Source organism: Monodon monoceros, unplaced genomic scaffold, assembly GCF_005190385.1.
Source record: "Monodon monoceros isolate NGI ecotype Baffin Bay Population unplaced genomic scaffold, NGI_Narwhal_1 Super_Scaffold_5, whole genome shotgun sequence".
Classification (NCBI taxonomy): domain Eukaryota; kingdom Metazoa; phylum Chordata; class Mammalia; order Artiodactyla; family Monodontidae; genus Monodon; species Monodon monoceros.
The window spans coordinates 89,560,594-89,573,388 of record NW_021703782.1 but is presented as its reverse complement, the minus strand read 5'-3'; the positions used below and the strand labels follow the sequence as shown (position 1 = coordinate 89,573,388).

At 44.0% G+C, this 12,795-nt stretch overlaps 1 protein-coding gene across 5 annotated transcripts in view; it reads left to right on the top strand.

Moving 5' to 3' along the window:
- Nucleotides 1–12,795, top strand: part of PTPN3 (protein tyrosine phosphatase non-receptor type 3) — a 110,094-nt gene that overhangs the window by 81,833 nt on the left and 15,466 nt on the right. For 4 of the 5 annotated variants that reach the window (XM_029202847.1, XM_029202849.1, XM_029202848.1 and 1 more), the window contains 2 exons: nt 695–855; nt 12,504–12,594. In XM_029202847.1, coding sequence (XP_029058680.1) covers nt 695–855; nt 12,504–12,594 — 252 coding nt within the window. Of the gene's footprint in view, nt 1–694; nt 856–11,009; nt 11,376–12,503; nt 12,595–12,795 lie in introns of those variants that run through there. The other variant, XM_029202850.1, reaches the window with a different exon arrangement.

Sequence of the window (12,795 nt, the reverse complement as noted above, 5' to 3'; positions counted from 1 at the left end):
GAGGAAGCACAGAGGAGACTAGAGATGTTTACTTGGGAGCCTCCCACCTAACAATGGCCTCGAGTTAGAGACTGACTGACTGAGCTCTGCGGGGCGGTGGTGGTGTGGAGAGAGGGTCAGACCCCGCACCAGTTTCCTGCGAAAATGCCTGTTTTAAGGGAGCAAATGAAAGTTACCGGAGAAGGAAGGAAGAGCAGGGGTAGAAGAATAACCAGGTCACAGAGAGCAAAGGGAGAAAATCTGTTTTCTTTAAAAACGTCCTTTCCCTTTCTCTTACCTTTGGCAAAAGCCTCTTGAGTACTAAACACCGTCATTTAAAACTAATCAGCAGGCTTCCCTGGTGGCGCAGTGGTTGAGAGCCCGCCTGCCGATGCAGGGGACACAGGTTCGTGCCCCGGTCTGGGAAGATCCCACATGCCGCGGAGCGGCTGGGCCCGTGAGCCATGGCCGCTGAGCCTGCGTGTCCGGAGCCTGTCCTCCGCAACGGGAGAGGCATTTTGTATAATTAGTACATATTGAATCATTCAACGAGAAGTTGTATCTTTGGTGAAAATGATTACCATGCGCTTAATCATTTAATAAGATGTTTTAAACCATCTGCATTCAGGTGTCATAAGACTAATTTGGGGGGAGGAATCCCATCACCCAGCACGTGGCTGCACAAGCCAGACAAGCTCTTTCTTGTCCGCTACAGCTGTCCACTCGTTTGCTGATATCAAATCTGAAGATGAACTGCACCAGCTTTTCCCAGAGGCCATTTTCCCCATGTGTCCGGAGGGTGGAGACACGCTGGAGGGATCCATGGAACAGCTAAAGAAGGGCCTCGAAAGCGGGACGGTGCTGATCCAGTTTGAGGTAAGAGACCCCCAGTGCCTCGGTGGGCTGCTCAGCTGCTGCCAGGTCATCTAAGTCACCAGGCAGCTGTGCTCATGGAGGGACCACAGAGGGACTCATGACCTCAGGGAGAAAGCGGGCTGGGGACCATGGCCCATCGCTTGCCCCCTATTCTAGTAACGATCAGTAGTCATGGAGAAACGTCAGAAATCGAGGAGGCGGGACTCTGAGCATATTTAGCTGCCAACACAAAAGCTCAGAACACTTGGCAGTCGAAGGTAGTGGAGAGGCGGCATGGGTGGGTGCGGAGGGATGATGGGGGAGCTGGGCCCCGTGAGGGCACAGGGGCTGGGCTTCCCAAGTCCCCCAGAACCGTGTGGACACGAAACCAAAGTCAGACCACGTCTTCCCTCCCCAGCAGCGACCTCTGCTCGTGGGATTGAGACTGTTGACAAAGGCACATGCAGAGACTTCACAAAACAAAGTAGGACCCAAGGAGACTTGTGTTCAAGTCAGCTTTACTGATCACTAACAGAATGAAAACACAATATGTTTGTCTTCCACATTTTTAAAAAGTTGTAGAAAACAGTAGTTCGTGCAGTAAAAAGGTAACAGAAGAGCACAGAGAAGCATAAAGTAGGCAGTGAAAGAAAACTGATCGTGATTAATGACAACATGCACAGTCTGGATCCCTAAATTAGCAGAGAGTCTCAGGTCAGATTCAAAAGCAGAAGTCTGCACTGCAAAGTTTATTAGAAAGTTGTATAAAGGAAAAAGTCACAGAAGCAAAACTAGGAAATTTATCAAATATATGTGACTGCATATTGATTCAGGAAAGCATGAGTAATGTGAGTATCAAACAAGAAGGAAGCAAAGCAGAGAGTCTTGAGTGAGAGAAAGGTTTATTCTATAATGGCGTAAGGAATAGAATGTAAATAAAATACATTATTAAAGCAATGTGTATTGAACAATAGTAAAAAGTAAAACCCACAAGGGAAAGGTGAATTGGCCCCACCAAAAACAATCAATAGGGAATTTTGAACTTGACAGCCTTGACAGATAATATAGACAAAAAATAAGCTGAAATCAGGATAAGAGGGTAGGAATAATATAGTTACTTGGATAGAATTGATAGACATATACTGAACATCTACAAAGAGAGAGAGCTCTTCTTTCCAGTTGCCTGCAGGAGGCTAGGTAGGCTTAAGATTTTAAAAGAAGAAAATGTAGAAGTTGTATTCTCTGGCTCTGCATCGCAAAAAAGCTCAAAATTGAGACATACTTTTTTAAAAAATTTATTTTATTTATTTTTGGATGCATTGGGTCTTCGTTGCTGCACGTGGGTTTTCTCTAGTTGCAGTGAGCGGGGACTACTCTTCGTTGCGGTGCGTGGGCCTCTCATTGCGGTGGCTTCTCTTGCTGCGGAGCATGGGCTCTAGGTGCGAGGGCTTCAGTAGTTGTGGCTCACGGGCTCTAGAGCGCAGGCTTAGTAGGTGTGGCACACAGGCTTAGTTGCTTCACAGCATGTGGGATCTTCCTGGACCAAGGCTCGAACCCGTGTTCCTTGCATTGGCAAGCGGATTCTTAACCACTGCGCCACCAGGGAAGCCCCGAGACAAACATTTTAAACACTAAAACTCAATTTTTTTTTTTTTTTTTTTTGCCGTACGCGGGCCTCTCACTGTTGTGGCCTCTCCCATTGCGGAGCACAGGCTCGGGACGCGCAGGCTCAGCGGCCATGGCTCACGGGCCCAGCCACTCTGCGGCATGTGGTATCTTCCCAGACCGGGGCACGAACCCGTGTCCCCTGCATCGGCAGGCGGACTCTCAACCGCTGCGCCACCAGGGAAGCCCAAACTCAATTATTTTTAAACACTCTCCAAAATAATTGAAACAAGGAACACTTAAAAGCCAGAATATATCAGTTTTATTCTTTTTGGAGGGAGTTGGAAGGGAAAGTCAGAGGGGAACGGCACTGTGGAGTCATTTGTTCTTTCATTCAACGAGTATTAGGTATTCACCATGTGCCAAATGCTAGATCAGGAGCACAGCGAGGGAAGGAGAAGGGGGATTTCTGACCCCAAGGAGCTTACGGTCTAATTTTGGTATATTTGTGGGAGTGTATCACGAGTCCCAGCAACAGCTAAAGACCAAGATAGGGTGAGATTTCATTCCACAGACTGTATGTTCTGTAGGGACTGGAGGTGAGAGGATTCCAGGAGGTCCTCTGGGTGAGATGTAGTGTTAATAGAGGGTGGATGGGATTAAGTGTGGAGGGGAGGGTATTCCAGGAGGGTCACAGCCTCCTGGACCCTAATGCAGACTAAGCTCAGAGGGTGTCAGGTAGGGAAACAGGCCTCCCGGGGGTGAGCAGCGCTCAAGGGGTCCTGGGAGATGTCTCCAGGTGATGGAAGCCCTTCACCCAAGACGAACCGGATCTCTTTGATAAGATTGTCCACAAGGAGGCGCTGTGGGCTCTTGGTGAGGAAAAAGACGGTGCCTGGTCTTGACCAATGCTCCAGAAAATCCCCTCCACTTTCATGTTTTACATGTGGGAATCCCCTATCAGGTTTTCCTTGAACAATGTTCATTGAAATTCATTAGGAAGATAAAAAATGCTTTAGAAGGAAGTGCCCACTTGTCCCCCTGTGTTTTTAAATATTATTTCTCAAAGGGTGACACCCTGACCATCTGTATGGATATCACCTGAGGAGCTTGTTTAAACGGGCCCAGCCCTTAGCTACTGAATCAGCCACACTGGGAGGGGGCCTGGATATTGTTTCTTAACAAGATCACCAGAAGGTTTTAATGCACAAGCTGATCCTGCGGATGGGAGAGTAAAGATCGTACCAGAACCATTGTCCCGCTGCTGCCCATCCTAAGTCCTGCCTTTAGAGCTTATGGTTGGACTAGAGGAGAAATAAGATATGGAGAACATAGAACTTTTAGGGTTAAATTTTAGTACGTACACATTTCCTTCATTTAGTTTAAACATTTCCTAGAAATTAAGTCGAAAAACCTTCTTTTTAAATAAGTAAATTTGAATTCCAAAATACAGAAGAGATAACAGCAGATCTGCTCTGTGATGGAGCTGGTGGGATCCATGGAGCCCTGCCTTGTCAGTCTCCACACTGCCCCCCCAAGGACCCCTAGACTGTGGAACACAATTTAACAACCACTGCTAGAGGTGGGAGAAGTTGTCTCACATAGCTGCTAGAGGGGAATCCTAAAGGAAGACAAAGGGAAACCTTTAATGTGCACTTACTATGTGCCAAGGGCTTTATAGGCATGTCTCACAGCATTCTCACAGCAGCCTGCTGTAGGGCTGGATCAGAGTCTTGGAGAGGTTATCTCACAGTAAATGGCACAGCCTGATTGGAAACCAGGCAGGCTTAACTCACGGAGCTTGTTCTCCTAACAGCTGTAGAGCCTTTGTGTAATTATATAGGTAACAACAACGTGCTGTTTCTACGTGAGAGTTGTTAGAATAGCATGACATCAGAGCTAGAAAAGATCTGAGATGCTGTCTAGCCACGTGGAGCCAAGCAGGCTTCAAATCCTGACTCTACCACTCATTTCCTGTGTGACCTCAGGCACATCCCTTAACCTCTGTAGCCTCTACTTCCCCATCTGTAAATTGGGTATTTTGTGGGCTGGTTGTAAGAGTTAGATGAGATAAATATTTAATGCGTTGTCTGACGCACAGTCAGGGTGCAAAAAGCAACAACTATTATCATTTATAAATAGAGGAGTCTAAAGAACCTGCCCAGTCCACACAAGAGGTGGAACCCAGCACTGTCTGACTCCCAGAGTCTCGGCTATTCTGGTTCCCCACCTGCTTCTCCTCCAGTGCCGTCAGCAGGTGGGCGGCTTGGCTGTCGGAGGCTGTGCTCTGAACGGGAGCAGGAAGTGGGCGCTGGTTCCTAGCAGGTGCCGATGCCACCCACTCCGCAGCACAAAGGGCCTGTCCTGGGGTAGCTGGGCAGTGGATGGAATCCCTTTTGCAATGACAAGCTGGTTTTCAGCAAAGCTTGCTTTGAAGCATTTTCTTCATTAACGGAATTCCCCTGTCCCTCCCATGGCTTTCAGAAACAATTACAGATGTGTCCCAGAAAGCGTTTGGTCCCAGCTATAATAAAATCATGCTTAATAATTAGCATTTCTATAGCACTTTGGAGTCTACCAAGTGTGTCTCACATATGTTGTCTCAGTTGACTCTCACAGCAATTCCGTGAGACAGATATGGCCAGAATTATTTGGATCACTCCTTTATAAGTGGAGAGAACAAGGCTCAGAGGCTATGGAACTTGCCCAGTGTCACCCAGCTGGTCAGAGACAGAGCTGGGATTAGAATCTATGTTGAAAAGTCCATTGTCAGAACTCACCAGGTATGACCCAGTTCTTCACTCAACCTCTGATATGAGCCCTTCCCTCCAGGAGCTACACAGTGTGAGCTACTCAATGTGGGCAGTTTGCCAGCATTTGTGACCAGCCTCGAACTGCCTAAATACTGTGTTCAGGCAAGGTAGGGCGTCCCTCTGTCTCTCGTATAAAGGCGCCCAGACTTGGGGTTCACAAGGCTCCAAGTCCGTTACCACCTCCAGGATGCTCTCCTCTAAAGAACTCGTTGCCTCAGCCCCAGGGTCATTCCTTCCTGAGAGTAATTTGTGGCTCGTTTCATGCTTTTTCCCTGAGTTGAGCTTTCTGTTTAGGCAAGGGAAAGGGTGTGCATTTGGTATAGACAGTGCTGGATAAAAGCTAAGTGATGATGTTAACTGTCCTTTGAGAACTGGTTTCCCAGCAAGCAAAGGCCCCTTGTGCTCAACCTCATCCAATGGCCTTGCAAGCTCTTTGGAGACTTGTGGAATGCAGTTGATAGAAAATGAGAAACTTTTATCCTCCCACCTCTCAGGACTGACGAGTTAGAGCAGTGGCTACAAGGCTCCACCAGAGGTCGAGTCAAACTCGGATACCCCCTCCCCTCCCACCTCAGCATCTTCCCTCTTTGCCAAAACCAGAAGCCATCTTTTTCTCTCTTCTGACCACTGTTTCTCCCGAACCCACTCCTACATCATCCACTGTAAGAAACATCCATTCCTGTCAAAACAGGTGACTTACTGGTCGCTGTGATCATTATAAAAGTTGATTTGGAAGAACAAAGGCAGCTGAAGACTTACACATGTAGGTGTACCTTCAAGATTAGAGCTCATACTAAAAGTTTGTTTTTAATTTTTCAAAAAAATTTTTTTTCTTTTAAGAAAGGCAGACATTATCAAGTATAACACTTGGAATACAGGGAGCGAACTGCGGGCTTTGGAATGACCACGTGAGTGGCCTTTACATTTCAAGTGCCGGGGACCAATATAAAGGAATTGCCACCCCACCTCACTGTCAAGTATTTATCTGTGAAAGGGACGCTGCAAGAATACTTGAGTATGCCAGCACTGGGATCTGCATTTGGTACTGTGATTTAAAGTAGCACTGTTAAAAATAATAATAAAGTAGCACTATTGAACGTCCCCAGATTGCCAGCAACAATGTCAGTTCACTTCAGCAAACCTTTACAGGAAGGTAGAGAGAAACTCTGAGTACCCTGTCAGCAGTGTCCTTGCTCCCTGACTGGGTCTGTCAGGTACAAGGGAAGGTGGAAGTCCCCAGTGTGGGCGAGCTGTCCGTGAGCAGTAAGTTGTTCTTATGTCTGCAAAGTGGAGGACAGCCTCTCGAGGCCTTCATGAAAAACGGGCTACCCTTAGCTTAGTTACATGCCTCCATGCCATCTCTCGTCCTGCTTTACTCAAGTGCTTTGTCCCCTTTGTCCAAAGGAGCAGATCCCGTTATTCCTCGACTCTTAAACATTTTATTTAGCACCTACTATGTACCAGGCACAATGCTGGCCTAGGTGTTTATGGTGGTGAACAGAACAAACAAGACACCTGCCTTCACGGAGACCACAGTTTAGTGCTTGATACAGAAAGCACAGTAAATAGCTGTTTTGAAAGTCATTGCCCTGCACTAGACTCTGGGTCATTGCCAAGGGCATGCGAGGGAGTCCGTTTCTACTATTTGCTCTCCTTACTCATTGTCCCTTCCAGTCCCTCCTTTTTTTTTTGTCTTTTCCTTTTTTCTTCCCCCTTCTTGGGTTCTCAGTCTTCAAGAACTCCACTGAGAATTCCCCCTTCATCTGGTTGTGCAGTTGATGGGGTGCTTGCTTCCACTGTGCCAGCCCTTGCCAGCATCCACTGGTTGGAGCCAATTGGGTGTCCAAAGCCTTTATCTGAGCGATGTGAGCAGGTTTCACATCTTTGGTTGGGCCAAAAGTCTGAGGAGATCAGAGTCATCTCCTGATGCCCTCTCTCTACTTTTAGATGATTTTTTCAAAGGAGGAATGTTTAAACTGGAAAACTGTATGTCTTATCCATCCCCGAACTGTGCTGGCCAACTCCAGCTCCCACTGTTCAGTTTTTGTCTTTGGAGGCCAGAGCCGGTGATATTGATGCTGCAATTTAAATACGGTTGTTCCATAGCAAACCCTCTCAGCTGATCTTCTTATAATTCACCCTTACTCTCACAGCTGCTTAGAACTACACTCTGATATGATGAGAACAAAGCATATGAGGACATAAAAATTAAGATTTTAATAAAACTAAGTGATCTTATAACCCTCTGTCCCTGTGACCTTCTCCAGCCTCCGGATTGCTCTCATTCTAGGGCAGAATTTAAGGGACCTTAAAGACTAGGAGCTCTTGCCTGCTTCACATACCTTTAGCCCAAGAATGAACAAAGCAAACTGTGTCATTCCAATGAGCAGTTCTTGAGAGAGCCTTTTCTCAATTTCTGGCTAATATAATAGTCTTCATAATAGCTCATTACCTCCCATCCCTGATCCTTCCAGAAAGATATACCTGTGTTTCCAGCACATCACTGTCTACTCCGGACCACCCTTCTCTGGGCAGTGTTTTCACACCCAGCCTGCCATGCAGCTCACAAGGTCTGGAGAAGAGTCCATAAATTGAAAGAACTTGAAAACCAACTGCTAACACCTTCAGAAACTAAGTGTGTGAATAGCACTGAAGCAATTCAGTGGGAATAGGGTTCAGTGTTAGCCTTGGCAAAGCAGGCATAAAAATGAGTGTGTTGGGCTTCCCTGGTGGCGCAGTGGTTGAGAGTCCGCCTGCCGATGCAGGGGACACGGGTTCGTGCCCCGGTCCGGGAGGATCCCACATGCTGCGGAGCAGCTGGGGCCGTGAGCCATGGCCACTGAGCCTGTGCATCCGGAGCCTGTGCTCCGCAACGGGAGAGGCCACAACAGTGAGAGGCCCGCGTACCGCAAAAAAAAAAAAATGAGTGTGTTGTCAACCCTTCTAAAGGCAAAAAAAAACCCAACTTAGCTTTATTCACCCAACTTTTTGTAAAAAATTTTTAATTTTATATATATATTTCTTTTGTTGTAGTTCTTTTTTTTTTTTTTATTTTTGCGGTACGCGGGCCTCTCACCGTTGCGGCCTCTCCCATTGCGGAGCGCAGGCTCAGTGGCCATGGCTCACAGGCCTAGCTGCTCCGCGGCATGTGGGATCTTCCCGGACCAGGGCACAAACCCGTGTCCCCTGCATTGGCAGGCGGACTTTGTAGTTCTTTTTCTCACTTCAGTCATTTGAATTTTTTATATAAATTTATTTATTTGTTTATTTATTTATTTTTGGCTGCGTTCAGTCTTCATTGCTGTTGTTGTGGTGCATGGGCTTCACATTGCAGTGGCTTCTCTTGTTGCAGAGCACAGGCTCTAGGCACACGGGCTTCAGTAGTTGCAGCATGCAGGCTCGGTAGTTGTGGCACACGGGCTTAGTTGCTCTGCGGCATGTGGGATCTTCCCAGACCAGGGCTGGAACCCGTGCCCCCTGTATTGGCAGGTGGATTCTTAACCACTGTGCCACCAGGGAAGTCCCCAGTCATTTGAATTTTTAAAAATTCACGTTGTAATAATTCAAGTAATTCAGAAATAGCCAAAGTAAAATTAATTGTTTTCTGACCCCCCCTCTCCTTTAGCTTCTCTCTCTGTTGTAATTTACAGATAATAATTTGGTGTGTATCCTTGCATACTTGTTCCAGTGATCTTGCAAATATATTTTATACACACACATACATAAGTGCACACACATATGTTATATACACATTGTACGTATGCTGTTATGTGTAGAAATGGGATCACCACTGTATTATTCTGTGACTTGCATTTTTCACTTAAATAGATGAGTGGAATCTGTACTTTTAGTCTATCTTATTCTATTACTTGCACATAATTTTGTGGTATAACTATATCAGAATTTAAGTCAACACTTTTCCCTGTTGGGAAATATTCAGGCTGTTTCCAGTTTTCTGCCAAAGAAAATATTTTGCCACCAATAAATTTCTTTGATATGTATCTTTGTGCATTTCTGTCAGATAAAGCCCAGGGTGTGCATATTTAAAAATTTGAAGACAGTGCTATAGTACTTTATTTTGTGTTTTATTTTTAATACTTTACAATCCTATCAACAGATCATTACTGCTGAGGTACATTCATATCCTTGTTGTGATTAAAGCCTTTTGCTAGATCTATGCTCTTCCGCTAGACCATCTCAAGTTGATTACATTTACACTTTTGGTGTTTTTTTTTTTTTGGTGCTTTGGGTCTTTGTTGCGGTGTGCAGGCTCTCATTGCGGTGGCTTCTCTTGTTGCGGAGCTCAGGCTCTAGGCGTTCGGGCTTCAATAGTTGCAGCACATGGGCTCAGTAGTTGTGGCTCCTGGGCTCTAGAGTGCAGGCTCAGTTGTTGTGGCTCGAGGGCCTAGTTGCTCTGCAGCATGTGGGATCTTCCGAGACCAGGGCTCGAACTTGTGGCCCCTACATTGGCAGGCAGGTTCTCAACCACTGCAGCACCAGGGAGGCCCTATGCTTTTGTTATTTGGAAAAGAAAAACTTTTTACCTCCAGGTTAGCTTTACTGGTTATATTCACTCAATTGGATTTCACTTCTATGCAGTTAGTCAGTTAGAACCAAATTTTTATTTAGGGGAATTTGACTCAGATATTCTCCTCCTCCCAGAATCAAACCAAAACTTTTAATAAATCATGAATTTATTTTAAGAAGGAGCCCAGAGAGTTCATTAAAGCTCACAGACCTTTAAGAAGTTGCTTAGTGGCTACTTGATTGTTATGAACTGAAATTGTAAAGATGGTTAATAGTTAAGCCTAGGGAAAGATTGGAAATTCTGAACATTTGGAAGATGTATGAGACATAACATAATCATCATTACCAAAAATGTCTGTGCTAATTCTCTCCTGGTGATTTCTGTGCAATTATTTAATAAAAGAACTAATAAGAGAAAAAACAGACCAACAGAGGCTGGTTTATAACGCAAGAAATACAATTTGCAAAAATATACAGGGAAAGACATTGTTCCACCTCCCTATTCAAATTGTAAACACATTTTAGTTGATGATACTGGCTGCAATTTGGTGGACTAACCATTCTCATACACCCCTGGAGGGCAACTCCATTTTGTGTGTGTGTGTGTGTGTGTGTGTGTGTGTGTGTGTGTGTGTATCAAAGTCCTCAAAAATATGCTTTAATGCAGTAATTCTCTTCCTGGGTGTTTATAGCAGCAAAAAATTGAAAACAGCCTAATCAAGAAGTAGAATAAAAGTTAAACTATGAAAACCTTATAGATTATTGAGCCAGTAAAAATCATGTGTATAGAAAATACTTCAAGTATTTAAATGACACAGGGAACTAGACACTATATAATAAGTGGGGAAAACAGCCTTCAAAATTATAGTGGTATTTCCCAGGACATGTCTTGTGAGACGTGAGATCCTCCATGGCCAAATTAGCTTGAGAAATGCTTAGCTAATCAGAATTTAATAAGGTTATGCATTACAGGACTTGTCGTCTTAGAGATTCATAGAACAAAAGGTGACTTGTAGTATTTCCCAAATTTCCTTGACCTTGAAACTTTTTCTAAGCAATACCTAGTAGCTTCTTTCAGAATACTTGGGTTCTATAGAACATAATATGGAAAGTGCTAATAAATGTTCAGTCTCATTTTTTGTTTTTAAAAACATAGTGATATCTGTATATTTTATGTGTTTACCTATATAATTACATATGTTTGTATACATGTGTGTGTGAAAAAAAAAGCTGGAGAAGATAGATGAAGAAGGTCATCTCAGGACTTCCCTGGTGGCGCAGTGGTTAAGAATCCACCTGCCAATGCAGGGGACACGGCTTTTAGCCCTGGTCTTGAAAGATCTGACATGCCGTGGAACAACTAAGCCCATGCACCACAACTGCTGAGCCCACGTGCCGCAACTACTGAAGCCCGTGCGCCTAGGGCCCATGCTCCGCAACAACAGAAGCCACAGCAATAAGAAGCCCGCTCACTGCAACAAAGAGTAGCCCCCGTTCGCCGCAACTAGAGAAAGCCCGCCCACAGCAACGAAGACCCAATGCAGTCAAAATAAATACATAAAATTTTTTAAAAAACAGGTCATCTCAGGGTTGTGAAATTACTGGTAACTTTTTTCTTTATATTAGTCTGAATTTCTTAAATTTTCTGCAAAAAAAAAAAATCACTTCCAACACTGAAAAAAAAGTTGCTTTTAAATTCCCATAAAGTTAACTAAAATCCACTGGTGAATAGTGTTTCACGCTCTAGTTTGAAGTGGGGGGACACAGTTGCATAGAAAAGAAAACTCAAAAGGGCAAGGGGAAACTTTGAGAGGGGATGGATGTATCTTACGCTTTATGGTGGTGATGGTTTTATGGGCGTATACTTATCCCCAAACTCATCGAGTTGTACGTTAACTATATACCACTTTTTACATGTCAGTCATACCTCAATAAAATGTCACTTCAAAGAAAAAAACTCAAGCATTGGCGTCAGATCTGGGTTCAGCCTCTGGTTTTAATCTTGAGCAAAGCATTTAATCTCTGCCTCTCACTTAAAAAATAAGAATACTATTAATACCTCTCACAGAGCTGTTGTCAACATCACATCAGGTACAGTACGAATGTGTCTAATATGTGCTTGTAAATCTGCAAAGATGGTTTTAACTGAATTATTCACTAATGATTGCATGTATAGGGAAATACCTCTTTAAATGAATGTTTAAATGAAGTTTACTATGTATTGGAATAAATGTTTTTATTGTGGGAGTATACTTCTGAAATGAATGAAATGAAATGCTCTTGTTCTTAGCAAAGAATATGGTTCACTCTATTAAATTGGAGGGAAGTGTTTTTAGACTAATGTAAATGATTTCCATTTAATTTTTAGTCAGAATTCTTTCTTTTTCTCTACTTGCTTTTAGCTCTTGTCAAATAATTGTCATAAAGATGAGGTTTTACTTACTGTGATCCATTATCTGTGACTCACACCCCTTCTTATGACTTTTCCTCAAAGATCATCATGTTAAAAAAAAAATTATTGAAGAATTTAGTCAGTTTCTCATGGGATTGTAGAATTCCTTATTGGGAAGATTTTTCTCTTAATATATGAAATCACTGTTAAATGTTAAGATTTTGGTGCTGTGACTGGTAAACTTTACTGATGAAGTATATTTTCACACTCTCTCCATAGCTGTTTTTTGCAATGTTTTTTTTCGTTTTTTTACTTCTCTGTTTGTCATTTAGCAACTCTACAGAAAGAAGCCCGGTTTGGCCATCACATTTGCAAAGCTGCCTCAAAATTTGGACAAAAACCGATATAAAGATGTATTGCCTTGTGAGTATCCGGCGTGAATACCTCCTCCCCGCTACCACACACACACTGAGATAATGTTTCCCTTTTTAAAACAGATTGTCTGGTGTTCTGGAACGATTTTCAGTGTGTCTGTAAACACCACCGTCTTTACTGCAGCCATTTCAAACTCTGAACAGTTGGGGAATAGTGTTTATGCTAATGAGGCGAGAGCTGCAGATGGGG